Raw genomic sequence first — 21,840 nt, 5'->3', positions numbered from 1 at the left:
TTATTCATTAAACAATACAAAAATTTTTTAATATAAGAACCACTTTGGGGACTGAAGAGATGGTTCAGAGGGAAAACTCTTTAACATGTAATTTGACAGCTTGAGTTTGGTCTTGGGACCACGTAAAAGCTGGACATGATTCAATTTTGTGATCCCAGATCTGCCTGGAAGCTCCTGTAGGAAACTCAGGGGCAAAAAATCAGCAAGAAGAATTCTTCCTCAGAAATAAGGTGGAAGAGAGAAGAGACTCCCAAAAGGTGTCCTCCAACCTCCGTGGGCACACCATGGCATATGTATACCTATGCTCACATCATAAGCATATGTGCACACACTTGTACACATCCTAAATTAATAATACAAAAGGGGAAAAACACTTTGACACTATCTGTAATTAATGTATCTTTTAAAAATATGAATGTAAAATATTTACTAATTCAGGTGGAAGTTTTATATCTAAATTACTGAGGTTACTATATACTTCTTATGATAAGGTGTTATTAACTGAGGATGGCAGCCCTGACTATAATCCTAGCATTCATGAGGCAGAGTAGGAGAAATGGGAGTTGGAGGCCAAACAGGGCTCCTAGTGAGACGATACTGGACAGAGCAGCTATCACAAGTTAGATCTTAAGAGTTGGTTTTGAATGTAGTACATTATTGTTTGTTGAAGATAGCATCTAAAATAAATTTAAGTCAAGAATTTAAATGAGATTTAGAATGCTTACCATTTTCTAATTATCCTTACCATTTTAGGGTAGGAGCCTTAAAATGTTGTGGTTCTGATTTTATTAGGATGTTTCCTCTCCCCTCCCCCACCTCTCTTTCATGTGATCTGGTCTTACTATGATCCCTGAGATGGTCTCCAGATCGTAGACTCCCACCTCAGCTTGCCATGTAGGTGGACTGTAGTCAGCACCAGCATTCTTGCCATTGGGACTATTTTTAGAACGTTACAGATGATGAAACTTCATCAGACTATCATTACTAACAAATGTAATAAACATAATAGTCTCTTAGTGATTTTTAAATGTATTATTCATTGGAGTCCTATGCCAATGGGTATTACTGATCTTTCATAGAATACTTAGCTTTAATTTTTATCAAGTTGAATAATTACTATTAAAAATTGAAGATGTTTTTATTTAAAGAGAAGAGATGACTCAAGGTATTAGCATAGGCTTTTTAAATTCTATACATTATAAAGCAAACTAGCAAACCTTTATGTAAATGAAAATAACCTGTGAAGACTATGATATATTTTTAAATAAATTCTTATATTTTATGCTTGCAGCCATAAACATTTTTTTCCCTTAATAAGATGTCACCCCAGTGACACAAAGCCTGAGAGGGTCGACTTTAGGCTTTACAGGTTCTGTTAGATGATGAGAATATAGTTCCCTCAAGAATATAGTATATTAGGTGTGAATTTATCGCATGATCTTGCTAACTTTGTGGCTTTAGGCAAGTTATTTAGTTTTTCTTGACTTAAATTTTTCTTTTTTTTAAATTAAACTATCTTTTTTCATTATACATACAAATCCAAGTTCCCCACTCCTTCGCCTCCTCCCTTTCCTCCACTTACCCTCCCATCCACTCCTCAGCCAGGGTAAGGCACATTTTTTGGGGAAGGTCCAAGGCCCTCCCTATTATACCTAGGCTGAGCAAGGTATCCATACAAAGAGAATAGGTTCCCAAAAAGCCAGTACAAGCAGTAGGGATAAATCCTGGTGCCACTGCCAGTGGCCCCTCAGTCTGCCCCAGCCATACAACTGTCAACCACATTCAGAGGGACTAGTTTGGTCCTATGTTTGTTCCTTCCCAGTCTGGCTAGAGTTGGTGAGCTCCCGTTAGCTCAGGTAGACTGTTTCAGCGCATGTCTCCACCATGGTCTGGACCTCTTTGCTCATATTCTCACTCCCACTCTTCAGCTGGACTTTGGGAGCTCACTGCAGTGCTCCACTAGGTCTCTGCCTCTCTTTCCATCAGTTGCTGGATGAAGGTTCTGTGGTGATATTTAAAGTATTCATCAGTTTGACTACAGGGCAAGGCCAGTTCAGGCCCCCTCTCTATTGCTTAGGGTCTTAGCTGGGGTCATCCTTGTGGATTCCTGGAAATTTCTCTAGAGCCAGGTAGGTTTCTTTGCTAACCCAATAATGGCTCTCTCAATTAATAATGGATCTCTTTCCTTGCTCTCATCTCTGTCCTTACTCTATCTCGACTATCCTGTTCCCTCAAGTTCTCCTTGCCCCTCCCCTTCTCCTCTCCTTTTCCCCTTCCATCCAGCCTTCTCCCCCTACCTCCATGTTCCCAATTTTGTCAGGTGATCTTGTCTATTTCAACTTTCCAGGTGGTTTTATATATATATTTTTCTTAGGGTTCACCTTGTTACTTAGCTTCTCTAGATTCATGAACTATAGGCTCAATATCTTTTGTTTATAGCTAGTATCCACTTATGAGTGAGTACATAGCGCATCTTTTTGGGTCTGGGTTATATCACTCAGGATGGTGTTTTCTAGTTCCACCCATTTGCATGTACAATTCAAGATGTCATTGCTTTTTATTGCTGAGAGTACTCTAACATGTAAGTATGCCACATTTTCTTTATCCATTCTTTAGCTGAGGGGCATCTGGGTTGTTTGCAGGTTCTGGCTATTACAAACAATGCTGCTATGAACATAGTTGAACAAGGCTGTCCACTCTCTCCATATCTTGTCAGCATAGTTCTTGACGTTCTAGGTATAGCAATAAGACAATAAAAGGAGATCAACAGGATTCAAATTAGGAAGGAAAAAGTCAAACTTTTGTTATTTGCAGATGATAAGATAGTATATATAAATGACCCCAAAAACTCTACCAGAGAACTCCTACAACTGATAAATACCTTCAGTGATGTGGCAGGATACAAGATCAACTCAAAAAAAATCAGTAACCTCCTTTGTACAAATGATAACAAAGCTGAGAAAGAAATCAGAGAAAAATCACCTTTCACAATAGCCACAAATAACATAAAATGTCTTCGGGTAACACTAACCAAAGAAGTGAAAGATCTATTTGACAAGAACTTTGGTCTTTGAAGAAAGAAATTGAAGATACCAGAAAATGGAACGATCTCCCATGCTCTTGGATAGGTAGGATCAACATAAAAATGGCAATTCTACCAAAAGCAATCTGTAGATTCAATACAATTCCCATCAAAATTCCAAGACAATTCTTCACAGACCTTGAAATAACAATATTCAACTTCATATGGAAAAATTAAAAACCGAGGATAGCCAAAACAGTTCTGTACAATAAAGGAACTTCCAGAGGCATCACCATACCTTACATCAAGCTCTATTACAGAGCTACAGTAATGAAAACAACTTGGTATTAGCATAAAAACAGAGAAATTGACCATTGGATTCATATTGAAGACCCAGATATTAGTCCACACACTGATGAACATTTGATTTTTGACACCAAAGCTAAAATTTTACAATGTAAAAAAGAAAACATCTTCAACAAATGGTGCTGGCATAGCTGGATGTCAACATATAGAAGAATGAAAATAGATCTATATCTATCCCCATGCACAAAACTCAAGTTCAAATGGATTAAAGACCTCAATATAAATCCAGCTACACTGAACTTGATTGAAGAGAAAGTGTGAAGTATCCCCCAATGCATGGGCACAGGAGATCATTTCCTAAATATAACCACAGTAGCACAGACACTGAGAGCAACAATAAATAAATGGGACCTCCTGAAACTGAGAAGCTTCTGTAAGGCAAAGGACAAAGACAATAAGACAAAAAGGCAGCCTACTGAATGGGAAAAGATCTTCACCAACCCACATCAGACAAAGGACTGATCTTCAAAATATATAAAGAACTCAAGATATTAGACATCAAAATTCCAAATAACCCAATTAAGAAGTGGGATACAGAAATAAACAGAATTCTCAACAGAAGAATCTCAAATGGCTGAAAGACACTTAAGGAAATGTTCAATATCCTTAACCATCAGGGAAATTAAACAGTTCTCAGATACCATCTTAATCCTGTCAGAATGGCTAAAATCAAGAGCACTAATGATAGCTTATGCTAGAGAGGATGTAGAGTAAGGGGAACACTCATCCATTGCTGGTGAGAATGCACACTTGTACAACCTTTGGCTATCAGCATGACCGTTTCTCAGAAAATTGGGAATCAACCTACCTCAGGATGGAGCAATTCTCCTCTTGGGCATATACCCAAAAGATGCTCAATCATACTACGAAGACATCTACTTATATTTTTCATAGGTAAAATGAAGGCCATGGTTTTCAGAGTTAAAAAATATTTTGAAATTTCAGTGTTCTAAATAACAAATCTTAACAATAATAACTGTAGTACTTTTCATCCATCCAAGTTTACATTTAGCTATATGCATTTCCTCTTTTTTTCTGCTCTACATAAGTATGTTGCATAGTTCTTCCTGTGTAGTACATGCCAGCTTTCTTGGCTGGCTATCACTGTCCTCTGTCTTCATCACTGTGTCTTTATCATGGATTAAGTTAGGAGAATGTAATCTTTTTATTCATCATATCATTTTGTTTTCATTTTAAATCAATGCCTTTTCTTTTCTATAAAGAACTACCGATAGTACCCTTATCTCTGCTACCAGACATCATCTTCCTCCTGTTAAAAATAGATGAGTGGCTCACTATGTTTTTAGTTTACCCTGATATTCATTTGTAGTGAATTTATACAAGTTATCATGGAAGTGTTTACTTTTTCCTAGGCAGTTTCCTACTCAGGGTATATTTGAAGGGGAAATTCACATATACTCTACTTGAGATCAGAAAACTCAAGAACTTTTGGTGGGTGTGCTAAAGTAACAAACTGGATAATTTGTAACTAATCTGTTCTTGACTTTTACCAGATTCTCAAAGTTATTGGAATAAAGGTCTCAGTTTAACATGCAAAATATTGTCTTTAAAATATCGTTCTTGGGATGGTGTATTGCCTTTAATCCCAGTACTTGGGAGACAGAGGCAAGCATAATTTTCTGAGTTCTAGACCACCCTGTTCTACATAGTGAATTCCAGATTAAGCAAGGCTACATAATGAGACCTTGTTTTTTTTTGTTTTTTGGGGGGTTTTTTTGGTTTTGTTTTAAAAAGAAGAAGAAGAAAAAAATCCAATCCTTTTGACTGGAAAGGTGGTTCCATGGTTAGAGCCATCCGCTCTTCCAGGGTCCCAGTTTGAGTGTCAGCAAACAGCTCTTGTAACTCCAGCTCCAGGGACACCTGCCTCCTTGGCCTCTGTGGACACCCACACTCATGCACATGAAGTCACAACACGCACACATAGTGAAAAATAATAGAAAGGAATCTTTTAAAACCCCATTCTCATTGCTAAGGAGTAAAAATACCTACGTTCTGTTGAAAGCACTGGCAGAACATACTAGGATGTCAGAACAAACAGATAGACCTAGTGTTACTGGAATTGCAGTATAACTGCCTTGGAGTAGAATGATTAGCTGCTTTCATTTATCTGCATAAAAGAAAAGATCAACCACCTCTAGTGGGAGATAACATCAGGTAGATCTTCTATAAAATGACTGTGAACATTCATTTAGAGTTGTCTAGTCATGGACTGGCTGGCTCAATGTATGAAGTGCTTGGTACAAGCACAGGGACCGAAGTTGGCATCTGCAACACCCGATGAACAACTGGATATGGTGAAATGTGCCGGAGACAGATGGGTCCCAGGGGCACAGTACCTTGTGGACTAGCGTAAACAATGATCTCTAGGTTCAGTGGGAGGCTATATCAGAAAATATGGTGGAAAAGTGTATGTGCTTGGACAGACAGTTCAGCTCCCAGCATACATGATTTCTATTCTACAAAAAAAAATCACATTACTGAAAACTCAAAAGAAAAAAATTCTTAGTACTTGCTTAGGCATAATCCAAATAGAAAAGAGTTTAAGTAAACCATACTTAATTTGTTCTGGAAAGCAACTGTAAGTGAAAATATGGTAACTTTTGTCCTATAATTAGACATACAAAATGAGTCAAATGAAATTTCTAGTGTGAAAAATAGATCTAGAAGTCAGGATTCTGTGAAATTCCAATTTTATTGTGGACAAGGAGATGTCAATAGGAAACTGAAAATAACCAGAGTAAATCACAGAGAGGGTGAGCGGCATCCGGGACACAGAACATCAACACAACAACAGTTCAATCCTTAGGGAGGAGAGAGAAGATTAGCAGAAAGCAAGGATCCACAGAAACAATGACTAAAATTTAGCTTCTAGATTTAACTACATTTTTCAAATAGAATGTAAAAGAAAATAAGTTGTTAGACACTCCATCATAAGACTGCTAAATCCAGATTTCATAAACTCAAGAACAACTTGAGGAGAAGAAGAAACCAACAAAAAGACATGTGACTTCAAAAGAACCTTTGACACTTGGTTTCTCAATAGTCAATGGAAACGGGTGTATTTGGTAATCATATTGGGTGCTGAAGGAAGATGACTGCCAACCCAACCGAGAAACACATTTATACCTGTGTCTGCTTTGTTTCATAGATGCATATTATACCTTAATTTATGAACTAAAAATTCAGTTAATGTACCTAAAATCACGCTACATTTTTAAAATGAATTTGAAGATTAAATAACTAAAACAGCTAATCCTCTTAAAGACACAGAGGAATGAAATTAATTTTGTGTTATAGAAAGAATGCCTTTTATAATAAAAATTGCTTCTGTTTCTATTTCCTTTTCTAATTAGCGAATTTTAGCACCCTATACTGATTTCCACTACAGACACAGTCCAGATACAGCTGAAGGACAGCTCAAGTAAGTACCATGAGTTTCTGCTAGGGCGTGTGGTGTCTGTGTACTTATATTAAGTGCTATGGTTACACTGATAGTGTACAGTGCTAGGGAGTGGGAGTATACGTGAATGTCCTATCTCAGGGTTTACGTTGTACTCTCTGAGTTACATAGTATACACTAAAGGAAGGCTTTGAGAAATTTAAATGTTAATTCGTGATCTTCACATTGATACAGCACTGGATTCCTTTGATTTAGTAATTGTTTGATGACTGCAGATTACTGGGCCTGCTGTGTAGAAAAGCGGAAGAGAATGCTGGTTGACAAGCTTCTGTGGTGGGCGTGGGCTCTTGCTTCTGGAGCATCCTTGCTGCACAGATGCTCATTCAGCTGGCTGTGCTCTCGTGCTCAGTTGAAGCCCAGCAAAGAGCAGTTTTCAGAAGGATCAAGATTTCTAACTTAGTTATAAATCATGGTGTAGATTTTATTTTTATTCATTAATTTATTTGTGCCTTTCTGTGTTATCTCTGACTAGCCAGGAAACTGCTGTGTAGCCCAGTCTGACCTTGAACCTACAGCAGTTCTCCTGTCTGTCTCCTGAGCTCTGAGATCATATTGTCAATTGAAAATTGAAAATCAATTTATACTAATAGTTGTCTAATTGTAGAGTAATCTGCTCTTTTTTAAACATCTTGTTTTGATTTCAAACATAAATACTTTAATGAAACTCACCTCCTTTTTTTCTCTTGTGTCTTTACTAATTCCCTATCCCCACCCTCCAACAGAGAAGACAGAGAGGCACGATTTCTAGCCAGTAAAATGGGAATCATTGCGACATTCCGCTCATGGGCAGGTAGGTTCTGTATGTTGCTCAGTGACGTCAAAGAATAGACCTTAATTGGTTTTTCAAATGTTTAATTGTTGTAGCATCTAATTTAAATACAAATGTAGTTTTACATTTATGGTATTATAACCAAGGAGATTTACACAAAATGATTAAAACACAATGAAGAAAGTTTATAATAAGTAGCATATTCCGTTCTGTATATACACATTCATTATACTTGCAAGACTGTGCTATTGATTACCTGGACATTTTAAGAAAAATCCAGCATGATCTACATTCCTGAAGAAGACTCCCAAAGTAAAAGACAAAACTCATGTATCATGTATTGCTGAAGCTTCTTGCTTAAAATCGTTTAGTAATGTCATAAGTAGTAGGTATGTTAGGCAGGGTGTTAGGAGTCTCAAACATTGTTGTTACTTGTTTTGAACCCAGGGCTTTGTGCCTGATAAGCAAGAGCTCTATTCCTGAGCCTCATAACCAGCTCACCAGAGTTCTTTAATATCGGGTTATACATGTTTCCTCATTCTCTGAAGTAAAAAATATTTTTTCATAAAGTAATATGGCCATTGACTTTATTTTCTGGCAATGATCACCTTCTTGGGTTCACAGTATTCCTGCAAAGAGAGCTTGTAAAGGAACGTTAGCATAAGCAGAACAAAGAAAATTCCTTTAATACTGCTGTGTACTAAGTAACCCTATCTTACAAATATCTTTTCTATACAAATGTTTATCCTAGCCACTGGGCTTTCGCTAGTGTGTCTAGTGTGCTTCTGCCATCTTAGTACCTCAGTGAAAACCTTGCCTTATCTGTTGTGCTTACCTTCATGGACAGCTGAAAGGCTGTGTGTGAATGTAAGAGTAAATAATAATAATTTTCATACTTATTCTAATTTATTTTTTATTCCCAAAACTAAATGCTAACAAGTATGTGATTTATTTTAAAATTAAGATTTATATAGTTTTTACTTCTGGAAGCTGAAATGTTCAAGAACCTGGCATTAACCTCATATGGCGAAAATGACAGACTGCAAGCTCCAGACTTTGCTCTCGTAGAGTTAGTTTTGGGGCTTTGTTAGGATGACCTCATCTAATCCCCAGTCACCTCTCAGAAACCATCAGTGTGCATTTGGGGACTGGGTTTCTGGCATGTGATCATTGAGGTCCCTCAAGGCTGAAAGTATAGAGCAGTGCATCCTAGCTCCCAGGTCCTCTTTAACAGACACAGCTTAGGTCCTCCTGCTAAGGAGAATGATGCTGTTTTCTGCCATTGAGTGTCCTCTGTTATCTCCAGCTTAACCACTGTCAGTGCTGTTTTTGTTTTTACGAAACATATTGATTGCACTGTGCTTTAACTACCAAGATGACCTAACTGCTCACTCTTCGACCTTCCTTCTAGACTATTGTTGTCAGTCTCTGTTTAAAATTCACCTCATACGTTCTTACTAAGTGACTTTCTCCCAATGCCATTATATATTGACTTGTGACTAGAAACTTTAAAAGTTAGATGCTTTCTACCTTTTGTTGAACGATGAAAATAGTAGCATTTCAAGTTCCCACCTTCAAAATATTTTTCGAACAGAAACATTTTCCTAAATAGTGTTTAGGTTCTGTGGCAGTATTTATGAATTAAATAAAGTTCTGCAGTGCTAACACGGTGACAGGTTTCAAGTTCCACATAACTGATGGGATGGTAACTTCAGCAGCACAGATTTTCCCCAAGTGTCAACAGCCTTTCTCCTGTGTTAGCAGAAAAGAAGGTTTATGCCCCTTATCACAATCTCTGGCTTCTCAAGGTGTGAGAAGTGCTCTTCAAGAACTTAAGCACTTAATTCTGCTTACTATGTTTAACTTGAACTTTGTTTCTAAGTCTAAAGAGAAGTTATAACTTATTCATGCATACGGACATACGAATCAAACATCCTTAATATGAAATCCAAATTGCTTCAATAGCTGAGATTTTTTTTTTTGGAGTGGTGACATAAATAGAAAATTTTACATGTGACCTCATGTGATTAGTTACAGTTAACACAGGAACATTTGTCTTCAGGATATATATATATAAAGTATATATGAAGCATAAATGACTTTATGTTGGGTCCATACCTGAGTTATCCCATGACAAACATGCAGGTATTCTGAAGTTTGAAAGAAAAAAATCAGAATTTGAAACATATCTGGTTCTAAGAATTTTTGTTAATGGTTGTTTAGCCATTGTAGTGGTGACAGTGAGCTTTAGAGTCCTGTGTGACTACCCTAACATTTTAATACAAAACATTTGGAAGAATTTTGAAAACTGCTGTGGTTAGCATATATTCTTACTATGTAGATTTTGTATCTGTCTCCACTATCTGCTTGTCTGTCTGTCCCTATGTGTCTCCATCATTCCATTTAAGTTTCTGTGATGTACTGTGAAGAAGCTTACAGATGCCAGCATTCTTTAATCCTGGAAAAGGTGCACATGCACACTCTGGTTAGCTGCTCAGTACAAATGTTCTCTTGTGCACTGCCATCAGCCGGTGTGAGTTCAGTTGCTCTGCATCCTTTTCAGTGTTTGCTGTTGTGATCCCCAGTGTTAACTATTTTAGTGTAGTGGTCTCTCTGATACAATTTGCATTTCATGAAAATTAATGATACTGAGCATTTTATGCTTGCTTATCACCTATTTACATATCTTTTGTGACATAAAATTTTAGTATGTTCAAAATTCTGCAACTTAAACTCTTTGATCCGTGAATTTAGAGTATGTTACTTGTTTTCATATATGCATTCAACTGATTTTAGAAATATATTTGACAAATGTCATATGGGTTTGTTTTTTTTTTTCCTGTAGTCTGAGGAGTATTCGATAGGGAAAATACTGTTGTTTTTCTCTCTCATGTTCTTACTTCTAGAGAGGTATTCATGTATATACCTTGGTGTTCATCAGTTTCTAGATATGAAATAGAAATTGATGAGGAATTTAGGTGATGGACTTAATGACAATTTGCAATCGGTGGGGATTGTCAGAGAATACTTGGTATCCTTTAGTTAGATGATATCAATTAGAGTAGCCAAGTAGTATAATTTAACTTGAAAGATAATCACAAATTTTATATCATGATATATTATTGTAGAATTTTTTTTAACTTTTATCCTCCTTAGGTATTATTAATTTATGTAAACCTGGGAACTCTGGGATCCAGTCCCTAATTGGAGTACTTTGCATACCAAATATGGAAATAAGGGTAAGTAACAGTTACTGTAATTCTTACATGCCTGGACTCTTAAAAGTTACATTAGTGACTGTAGAGAAGGCTTCTTATTAAGAGTGAGCTGTGCCCTGCTCTTGTGGAAGATTCAGGCTGGGCTTCCAGCACACCTGTCATAGCTACCTGTGATTGCAGTTCCACTAAAGTCTAATGCCACTGGTCTCTACAGTCATCTGCACTTACCTCAAGCTGGTAACTTTTAGTTTAGAGCATTGTACAGCACTTGACTACATAATAGTAATATATGGATCATTTAAAATACTGTTGGGAGTGACAATTCTATTAAAACTTGAGTTAAAATTATTAAAACAATGCAAGTGAAACAGAAGAACATTTTTATTTTAAAGAATCAAACCTAGAAATATATGTAACAAAAAGTAGATGTATATTTATGTAGTCATGCTTTGTAATTTATATATTTTTGATACCATTGTTACCATGTTTTTATTTCCAAGATGGTGACTGTCACTAAAACTAAGTTATTTGTGTCTTGATTTATTAGATATTTTCATAAATGGTTATAATTAAGACCTTTATTTATAGTAAGTAGCTAAAAACAAATTGAATGTAGAGGGGGAAAAAAAATACATTAACTCTTCAGTTCTCTTTTCCCTTAAATGTTTTTGTTTTAATTTTGTTTCTCTGTTTTACCTCCTAGTTGGTTTTCTTTAAATGAACCATACCTGTAGCTGAACAAGCTTGTGAGAAAACCTTGGCTAGGCATTCCTTGCTTACAATGTGAAATAAAATGCACTAGACCTTTTAAGTGGGAGGTGTGCTTATAAACAAACACATCTCCAGCAAGGAACAAAAGGAGCAACTTTGTTGACCCTTTTTGGGGTGTTGGGAATCAAACCTTGGGACATTGTAGGCAAGTAGTTTGCCACTGAGCACACCCCTGCTCATCTACTGACTTCCTGGGCGTGGAAAGAACTGAAATCTGTTTTCAGATTTGCACAATGGTGATAAGGAAACACTTTCTTGGAAAAAAATTGACATATTAAATATTTAGTAATTATCTGTTCCCTAATATAATCTTGATAGAATGTGATAGGTATGTTTTTATTAATTTTGTCATTCTCTTTGAACATGATCTTTTAAAAGTCATTAAAAAACTTTTGTAGAAATAAGTGAACTGTATTTGCTCTTCTAGCGAGGTCTGCTTGAAGTGCTCTATGATATATTTCGTCTCCCTCTACCTGTTGTGACAGATGAGTTCATAGAAGCCCTGCTCAGTGTAGGTGAGTACTAACACCTGCACTGGGATCTGTTGCTTATGGGAACTTTTAAATGACTTGATGGAAATAAACGATAAATTGGTGAAATACTAATTTGAACATCACTTTCTCTTCTTTCGGAAAGTTAGACATTATCTGACTCATAAAGTTACAGCTGCTATGCCATGTGTGTGTTGCATGTGAGTGTGCAGGTATGCTCACTCCATATGGGGTTTCTTCCTCTGTCACTCCCTTATTGCTTTGAGATAGAGTCTCAGTGAACCAGGGCCTGATTGTTTCAGCTAGTCTGGCTGGCCCTTGAGCTCTCCAGATCTGCCTGTCTCCACTCCCATATGCCACTGTCACAGGCATACACACTACTTGACAAGCACAGACATTATAGAAATGTCCACATAACAGGCCCAAGTAACCACCCCTTTGCCAATCATGACAGTCTCTACCACTCCACAAGCAGATTATTTTTAAAACCCCCTTGAAGTTTTCTGTAGCCTGGATAGCTGATAGTCCAATACTCATCTTATTCACTGTTACATAATCTGGTAACTACCTATTTTAACTCTTTTAGATCCAGGAAGGTTCCAGGACAGTTGGAGGCTTTCAGATGGCTTTGTGGCAGCTGAAGCAAAAACTATTCTTCCCCATCGTGCTAGATCCAGGTAGAATATAGATATAAAAATGATTCATTTATTACTATTACTGTTTTGGTTTTTTTAAATATTTATTTATTTTATTTATTTATTATGTATACAATAGTCTGTCTGTGTGTATGTATGCAGGCCAGAAGAGGGCACCAGACCTCATTACAGATCATTACAGATGGTTGTGAGCCACCATGTGGTTGCCGGGAATTGAACTCAGGAACTTTGGAAGAGCAGGCAATGCTCTTAACCACTGAGCCATCTCTCCAGCCCCCACCATTACTGTTTTTATGTTATGTAGAACATGTAAATTTTTTATATGCTTTTATTTCTAGACCAGACCTCATGGACAATTACTTGGCACTGATACTTTCTGCATTTATTCGTAATGGACTTTTAGAGGTAATGTTTCGACACCTTTATTCTGTCCATTAACAAAATTCGTTAGAGTGAGAAACAGATCTAATTCAGAAATATGTCTGTGTGCACCATTGTGCAGCAGTGATGCTTTCTTCTTGCCGCCATAGGGCTTGGTTGAAGTGATAACGAACAGTGATGACCACATCTCAGTTAGAGCGACCATCCTTTTAGGAGAGCTCTTGCATATGGTAAGTATTATGACCTCTGGTTATGTGGTTAAAATGTGTAGGATTTTAAATGATAAAACTGGTTAATTGGATGGCATTACTTTATGATAGTTCAGACAGTACATTTTCCTTTTGCCAAAGCCCTTGATTCCTGATAGAGATGTTCTATGTCTGTATTAACTGGTTTTATAAATGTAACAAGTACTGAATGTTGATTTTTTTTCTTTAACCTCTTTTAATGTTGATATTTTGATCCTTTAAACCTTGATTGCATTCAGAAAGGCATCCTAACTGAAGAAAGCAAGAAATAAAAAATACAAAACCATGAATTTTATGTCTGCAAGGAATGTAATCCATACATTGTAGTGACTTATTGACCTTCAGAAAGTTTAGTGAAAAAGTTTTAAATATAATATCTGAATATCACTGATGTCTGCAAATTAGTACTTTTAGGTTTAAAGAACGAGATTCTTTGGGTAGAGTCCTCAGCTAGGCCTCCTTGATTTTTTTTCTGACGTTTACTAACTACCAGAAACTAGAGGCTGTGGGCACTTTTCTATACTCTTTAGTAAACTGAATAGGGAAAGAATTGTACATTATAAAGATTTGTACTTGTAGGTCACTACCAACTGATAAAATACTAAATAAAAATCACTTTGGACTTGATTAGGAAGAAGTGATTATTTTGATATACCTTTTCATATTCACCATGGCTTGCTTTTATTGGCAGAATTATTTTTTGTTTGTTTTTGTTTTTTTAAGTGTTTCTGGCTGGGTGTGGTAGCACCTGGTCTTGATCTTAATTGCAGCACTCAGAAAGCAGAGCCATGTGGATCCCTGAGTTTGAGGCCAACCTGGTCTACATAATGAATATCAGTGAATATCAAAACAGCCAGGGCTACATAATAGACACTGTCTCCAAAACCAAAAATGTGCATGTTTCCTCCTTTCTTCCCCCAACTCTTTTTTTCCCCACATAGTAACTGAGCTGTATATGTAAGGTACAGGATTAAGCATTATATAAAATCTGTCTTCTTATCAATGACGTAGTCACTTTCTCTAATCTCATTGGCCTTTCTGTGAAAGCACTAAGCAGTACTGCAAATTCTCACGTTAGATAAGCTGTATGTTAGGTCTCAAGATACCATTTCCTATAAAGATATTAGTACTAATTTCTTTTTATGGAGGAATCTTTTTATATGAATTTAATATTTTCCCTCAAGTCTCAGAATTCTGTGATTCTCATGAAATATAAAAGCTGACCAGACTGAAGGATAACAGTATTAGTTACATTTACTATTTTTATCATATCTTCTTATTTACATTTAATAAGTGTACTTATTTGTAGGAAACTGGTTGGGTAGTGGAATTTTGCCTTGCACCAGGAGATAATGTTTCTGTTTAAAGAGTGTTGCTATATGGCATCAGCATTTTCTGAGAAGGTTGATATTGTTTCTGTACTTTTCTCAAATATGATGCTTTGCTACATAATTCTTTAGGTCATTTAAAATTCTCATTATTTTAAAAATATTTTAAATTGTGTGTGTGTGTGACACATGTGGGCATGCAATTGTGCTATGGTACATTGGGGATCAGAGTACAGCTTTGGAGGGGTTGGTTTGTCCTTTCTACCATGTGGGTCCTAGGATCAATCTCAGGTCCTCAAATTTAATGGCAAATATTCTGTCCTGTGAAACCATCTCACTGGCTCCAACCTATCATTCTTAATGGAATTGGATGGGATTAAAAATGCTAAGTATGTGTGGGTGAAAAATAAGTTAATTTTATGAAAAGCCTTGAGTTTTATTAGTCTTACATGCTATGTCTGTAAGTAACTGTTTCTAAAATCTCATCTAGGCAAACACAATTCTTCCTCATTCACATAGCCATCATTTGCACTGCTTGCCAACCCTTATGAATATGGCTGCATCCTTTGATATTCCCAAGGAAAAGAGACTGTAAGTATTAGAGCCTTAGCAAAGTATGCTTAATATATTTAGTATCTTCCTAGATAATCTTCTCTTTAAACACGGAAAGAAAACAAACAGTATGGAAAGCTTGTGCTTGGGAATTACCTTTGAAAACCTCAAGGAAGGAAAGTTAGGATTCTCAAAATATTTAATAATTTTATTTGAGACTACAGAGGGTTAATAAATGATAAATTGACCTATTTCCTTCCATGTTTCTGAACAAAGATGCAGGCTTTACTGTATGACTTATGAGGGTTTGTTGTTGTTGTTGTTGTTGTTTTTATTTGCTTTTATGATCTGGAAAAAGTTAGTATATGTCAAGCACAGTATCCCCTGCTAATGTAAATAAAATGCAATTCACTAGCTCTCTGGAGCTCTGAACTTTTCTTTAAAATTACACATTCTTCAAAAGTTTAATTAGCTTTAGTAAAACAAATGTTTATAAATGGGCCTATCAATAAATATCAATTATTTGCTTTAATTTTGCCAATAAATTGGCAATAAAAATTATGCTTAAAATAACAGTAATAGTAGTACTCTTAAGTTTTTGTTTATTTTATTGTTTTTTTTAGCTCCTTAACTTCTCTTTACTAACAGATTAAGTATTTGCCAATCTGACTGCATCCTAAAAGTTTTAGACTCTATTTACCAAAAGTTCTAAGGTTGAGACTTGGTTGCTGCCAAATTCTTCAAAATTGTTTTTTTTTCATATAACAAGTAATTAAATAACTTTAACGGATTCTAATTATGGTTATCAGTCAATGCCGAGATGAGACAATTTAGTTGCTAAATTATATTATATTAAATTATATTAATGGACAATGAAGTTTTATTGCAACTTAATGTAAATAAAAATCAGTTTCAAGTAGAACACTTGTGAAAAGCAAAGCTTTAAAATGTGAATAAGAAAACTGGGTTCTTGACTTTCTGTAACTGCCTGTGAGTATGTGTTTGGGGTCGGGGGTGCACTTGTTATGTATGTAGAAGCCAGGTGTTTCCCTGTGATAAGAGAGGATCTCTCTCATGGAACTAGGAGCTCACCCTCTGGCTAGGCTGGCTAAGTAGACCTGGGATCTGCTTGTCCTCACCTCAGACTCTAAAGTTATAGGTGCATACTGCAGTGCAGTCCTTTTTGTGGGTACTAGGGTTCCAAAGTCAGGTACCCTAATGCTTGCAAAGCAAATGCCTTGTGCATTGAATCATCTCATCATTACTGCATAGGAATTCCTAAAACCAATACACAAAATGGGCCTACCACCTTAGAAGAAAAGATTAGTAAGTGAAAGTTTGAACCCAAAATGGGTTTTTCTTTATGTGAATCAGCAGTGTTGATCTGTTCTTATGCTCCCATGCTTCAGTAAATGTTTCTGTTTGCATAGTAATTGCTATCCTTGAATTTATGTAAGTTTAAATAACTTAGCAGCCATTAATTTAAAAGTATGCTAGCCTTGCTACAGTATTGATTTTTCTTTCCTTTAGCCGAGCCAGTGCAGCCCTGAACTGTTTAAAACGCTTCCATGAAATGAAGAAGCGAGGACCTAAGCCTTATAGCCTTCATTTAGATCACATCATTCAGAAAGCAATTGCAACACACCAGAAACGGGATCAGTATCTTCGAGTTCAGAAAGATATATTTGTTCTTAAGGTATTGGCGTGAATGTTACTTTAGTTTCCTAATTCTCAACAACTGGATTGTAGTATACTTATACATGTTTGGGTTTTCAATTTCATTCAAGCATATGGGTTTTGAAATTACTAGTTTTACGTTGAAGAGGGACCCTGGAGCTGGGTTTAGTCTATGTGAGGGTAGAGTATGTGTTGCAGATATCTGTGTGAGGCCAGAGGACAGCAGTGTGCTGTTTCTCAAAAGACACCATGTACCTTGAGTTGTTTGTTTTTGAGATAGGGTCTCTCATTAACCAAAAACTCACTGCGTAGACTAGGAAGCTGGGCTGGCCAGCAGATACAGATTCCCTGACGCACACCGTGGCCTCCGTCTGCTCTCTGTGCCCTAGGCCCCAGTTCGCGAGCTTCGGGCAAGGGGCTGGAGGTTGAGAACACAGACACAGAGTCAGACCGACACGCAGACCTTCCAACACTGGTACCAAAAGTCCCTCTTTATTAGCACCATGTAGGCTTAAATACCCTGCAGTCAATGGCCAACAGGTGAAAATCCCATCCTCTGATTCTCTAAGCTAGGCACAGCTTCTAGTAACTTTAATTAGAAGGTTCTAGGAGGGAAGAGCAGCTGAAGGTCAGGACTCATTAGTCCCAACAATTCCCCTTGCATCTTCTTCCATAGTGCAGCGATGTCAAGTGTGTGTCACAGTCTAAGCATGTGTAGGTTCTGCTGATTGAACTCAGGTGCTCTTGCTTGCAAGGCAAGTACTTTATTAACTGAAACTTCTACCTGCCCTAGTTTTTTAGGATTTTTTATTAGTTTTTTGAAAATTATTTTTGAAGATCATTAATGATACCCCCCTTCATTTTTAAAATTAGAAATTAGTTTTCTGATGTGAGCATAGATTGTTTAATTGACCTTATTATTGTCTGTTAATTTTAGGATACAGAGGAAGCTCTTTTAATAAACCTTAGGGATAGCCAAGTTCTTCAACACAAAGAAAATCTTGAATGGAATTGGAATCTCATTGGGACCATTCTTAAGGTATGATAGAGTACTTTGTGGAGATTGCTAAACTGTTTTCATTTTATTGCTATAATTTACTATAGTTATATGCTTAGGAGTTGCCAAATATACATTTCTAATGTAAGATACCATGTTTTTCTAGTGGCCAAATGTAAATCTAAGAAACTATAAAGATGAACAGTTGCACAGGTATGTAAAAACTATTGTGCATTTAAATTTAAAGAACTTCAATTTATATTATGGTTAATGCCTGCTAAAAATAATCATTGATATTTTTAAAAGATGCATCCATTTTATGTGCAGTCTTGTAACCAGAATGCACTAGCTAATTTTCTTGATATTTATATTCTTCTTCCAGTTTTGATCTTTATGATAAGTTACTTACTCTGGGGTAGTATTATCTAGGCCATGGTTCTAACCCTGACACAAGGACAGCATTAAGAAATGGCATCCATTTTTATTGGAGTCCTTGTGCTTGCACACAAGTCATCTTCTGAGAGCTGTCTCTTCCTAACAGCGCTTATGTACTGTAAAGCGTGCTGATGTCATAGCACATGCAGCATGTGAAGCTGCTGCACTCTAAAGCATGCTGACTTCATGACATAGCACATGAAGCTGCTGCACTGTAAAGCATGAGGACTTCATGGCACGTGAAGCTGCTCTCTACTGCACCTGTGTGCTTTTACTCATGCATGACTATAAGCAAACACTGTTACCAATCTCCTTGGATAAAAAGGCCTTTTTTATCCAGAGAAGTCCATATCATTAGCATTTCTTATATTGTATTCATACTTAATGGTATGCGACTTAATGTTTATATCAGGCTTTGAGAAATATATAGAATAGGCAAGTTACAGTGACATGAAGAAGTATAGTACTCTTGATATTCTTAAAGAATAAAACAATAATATAATAAATTTGTTTTGTAACTCCTGTGCATAGCTGCTTCTTCAGGTTACACTGTAGTGCAAGAACTTAAAGTGAACTATATTAAGTGATCACAGCATTGAAAGTTGTTGGAATATATTCATGAATTCAGTTAAGTTGGTATCTGTAAGAGGCTTCCTTGTATCTCTCCAGCGTTCCAGTCTAGATGTGTTATGTCAATTTTGCTGTTGAGGATGTGGTGGCTGTTTTTAGTCTTGTTCCTTTGGTTTTTTGAGGCATGATCTTGCTATGTAGCCGAGGGTAACCTGAAACCCACTATGTGGCCTGTCCTGGCGACTTTCAGCTACTCTCTTTCTGCCCTTGACTCCAGAGTGCTGAGGGTTTTAATGTAGCCCATGCCTGGTAAGGACTGCACTTTCCCTACCAGGTCTCACTGCAAACTTCCTATTTAACAGACATGGTTCCCAATGATATTTTATTTAAATGTGAAATGTACCAACGTGCTTAGTAAGTTTCCTAAACTGCTCAAGGTTCTTTAATTATTGTGGTTTCCTACTTTGCTGCTAATTTCATCTTGATTTTAGGTTCGTGCGTAGACTTCTTTATTTTTACAAGCCCAGCAGTAAGCTGTATGCCAGTCTGGATCTAGACTTTGCCAAGTCCAAGCAGCTCACAGTTGTCGGCTGTCAGTTTACAGAGTTTCTTCTTGAGTCTGAAGAGGTAAGCCTTCTAGAGACTTTGACAGAAAATGGTTTTTGTTGAATCTACTCCTTTTTTCTCTTCTACTACTACCCTTAAATACACACTTTCTTTTTTCCTTTCCTTTCTCCCTCCCCCCCGCCCCGCCCCTTCAGCTCCCATTTTCTAAAGAAAAGTCAGAGTACATAGCTCTCTCTGTTTACCTGGAATTCACTATGTAGGCAACATTGGCCTCAAACTCAACAATCTGTCTACCTAAAGTGCTGGAATTAAAGTGTATGCTAACACATCTGCCCATGTGGTATACTTTTTCCCCCCTAGTTGGTATAAGCTCTATTTGAAATATAAGCTTAGACCTGTATTTGAATCCTGACATAGTCCTACCTAGTTAGGAAACCTTAGGGAATTACCCACCCTCTAGATGGCCTGGTTTCAGATAAGATGGAGAAATGAAAATAAAGAGGATCTCCAGATAACTTTTATTTTTAATTCAAAGGGATCAAACTCCACAAACTCGGTGATCCTGTTACCAGTGACTTAGCATCACTAAGATTTTCATGGCTATTAGAGATGACTTTCTAATTACAGGATGGGCAGGGGTACTTAGAAGATCTCGTGAAAGATATTGTTCAGTGGCTCAATGCTTCATCTGGGATGAAACCTGAAAGAAGCCTTCAGAATAATGGTTTGCTAACCACCCTCAGTCAACACTACTTCCTGTTCATCGGAACACTCTCTTGTCATCCTCATGGAGTCAAAATGTTGGAAAAATGCAGCGTCTTTCAGTGGTGAGCATTCTCTAATTGTGTTGCAATGTAAGCCTAAACTTGAGTTTTAATGAGTCCAGATATACAATATGCTTTTTAGTCTGTGTGCGTGTGTTTGGTAAATGCTTTTTCTTATAGATATTTATTGATACAGGATTTAAAGAATGTATGTTGTGCCAGGTGGTGGTGGCACACACCTTTAATCCCAGCACTTGGGAGGCAGAGGCAGGTGGATCTCAGTGAGTTCGAGGCTAGCCTGGTCTACAGAGTGAGTTCCAGGAAAGCCAGGACTGTTACACAGAGAAACCCTGTCTTGATAAACAAAATAAAATGTATGCTGAATTGTTTTCACATGACCATCTCCTAAAATTTTAATCATCTGTGCTAATGGGTTCTTTAAAGAATGTATCAGCTGATAGGTAACTGTGTATCTAATCAGGTTGTCTGCTTTGAATATGCATAATTTTCTATTTTTCAGTTATATTTCAATTAAACTGGAGAAAAGTTTATTGAATTAATGAATCAACACAGTAATTTATAATAAATACTCTTTTTTTTTTTTTTTTTTTTTTTTTTTTTTTAGTCTTCTTAATCTTTGTTCCTTGAAAAACCAAGATCACCTGCTGAAGCTCACTGTTTCTAGCCTAGACTATAGCCGAGATGGATTAGCTAGAGTCATTCTTTCAAAAATCCTCACGGCAGCTACTGATGTGAGTACAACATGGGAGATAAAGCTGTAGTTTTATAACCAGTTCTTTCCAGTACTTTATACATTGAACTAAGAATATGGGGAAGAAATTGAGTTAGCCTTAACTTTTAGTTGTTATACTTACTGGCAAGGGACATTCTGTGAATACAGTGGTTTTTCCAGGACCCATCATACGCCACATAGGCTGACCCCTGTGACTTGCCAAAATATAAGAAATTTGATGCATAATTTATGATAGTTGAGGATTGCATTCACATATTCTCTTTAGTAAACTTTTTTTAAAATTGTAGTACTGTTTGGCCAATAGCTTAGGCATATTTCTAGCTAGCTCTTACATCTTAAATTAACCCATTCCTATTGTTTTGTGTTTTGCCACAAGGCTTGTGGTTTACCGGTAAGGTTCTCCAGTGTCTGTCTCCTTCGGCAGCAAAATGGCATCTCTCTGATTCCACCTGCTTTTTCTATATATCTTTTCCAGCCTGGCTATATTTTGTAAAGCCATTGGCCAAAAGCAGCTTCTTTAGCCAATGGCAATAAAACATATTCACAGCATACAGAGGGGAGTCCCACTTCAGACATGGCTCCCACTCCTGACTAAGAAGCTATCTACAATTGATACCTGCTTGCAATGGGAAAATTAAGTTTTCTCCAGTGGAGTCTCATTGGTTATATTGACCACTCTTCAAGGTTGACCCTGTGCCCAGTTGTTCACCAAATGAAAAGTGAACTCAGTGTCTCTGAGGAACTCTGTATAGAACCCTCCTAAGTTAGAAGGGAATGGCTGTATCATTCCCTC

General features: G+C 36.8%; 1 protein-coding gene across 3 annotated transcripts in view; it reads left to right on the top strand.

Annotated features, from left to right (window-relative positions):
• Rictor (RPTOR independent companion of MTOR complex 2) overlaps positions 1-21,840 on the top strand; it is a 93,627-nt gene that overhangs the window by 46,323 nt on the left and 25,464 nt on the right. For all 3 annotated transcript variants that reach the window (XM_041630999.1, XM_041630998.1, XM_041631000.1), the window contains exons 9-22: positions 6,763-6,830; positions 7,592-7,659; positions 10,795-10,877; positions 12,055-12,142; positions 12,705-12,795; positions 13,113-13,179; positions 13,305-13,385; positions 15,222-15,322; positions 16,814-16,979; positions 17,898-17,999; positions 18,124-18,170; positions 19,454-19,589; positions 20,157-20,356; positions 20,919-21,045. In XM_041630999.1, coding sequence (XP_041486933.1) covers positions 6,763-6,830; positions 7,592-7,659; positions 10,795-10,877; positions 12,055-12,142; positions 12,705-12,795; positions 13,113-13,179; positions 13,305-13,385; positions 15,222-15,322; positions 16,814-16,979; positions 17,898-17,999; positions 18,124-18,170; positions 19,454-19,589; positions 20,157-20,356; positions 20,919-21,045 — 1,425 coding nt within the window. The remainder of the gene's footprint in view (positions 1-6,762; positions 6,831-7,591; positions 7,660-10,794; positions 10,878-12,054; positions 12,143-12,704; positions 12,796-13,112; positions 13,180-13,304; positions 13,386-15,221; positions 15,323-16,813; positions 16,980-17,897; positions 18,000-18,123; positions 18,171-19,453; positions 19,590-20,156; positions 20,357-20,918; positions 21,046-21,840) is intronic.

This window comes from Microtus oregoni, unplaced genomic scaffold (assembly GCF_018167655.1).
Source record: "Microtus oregoni isolate MIOR12 unplaced genomic scaffold, Mior012 000036F_ref0000092, whole genome shotgun sequence".
NCBI lineage: Eukaryota > Metazoa > Chordata > Mammalia > Rodentia > Cricetidae > Microtus > Microtus oregoni.
This window is presented reverse-complemented; position numbering and strand designations above follow the sequence as displayed.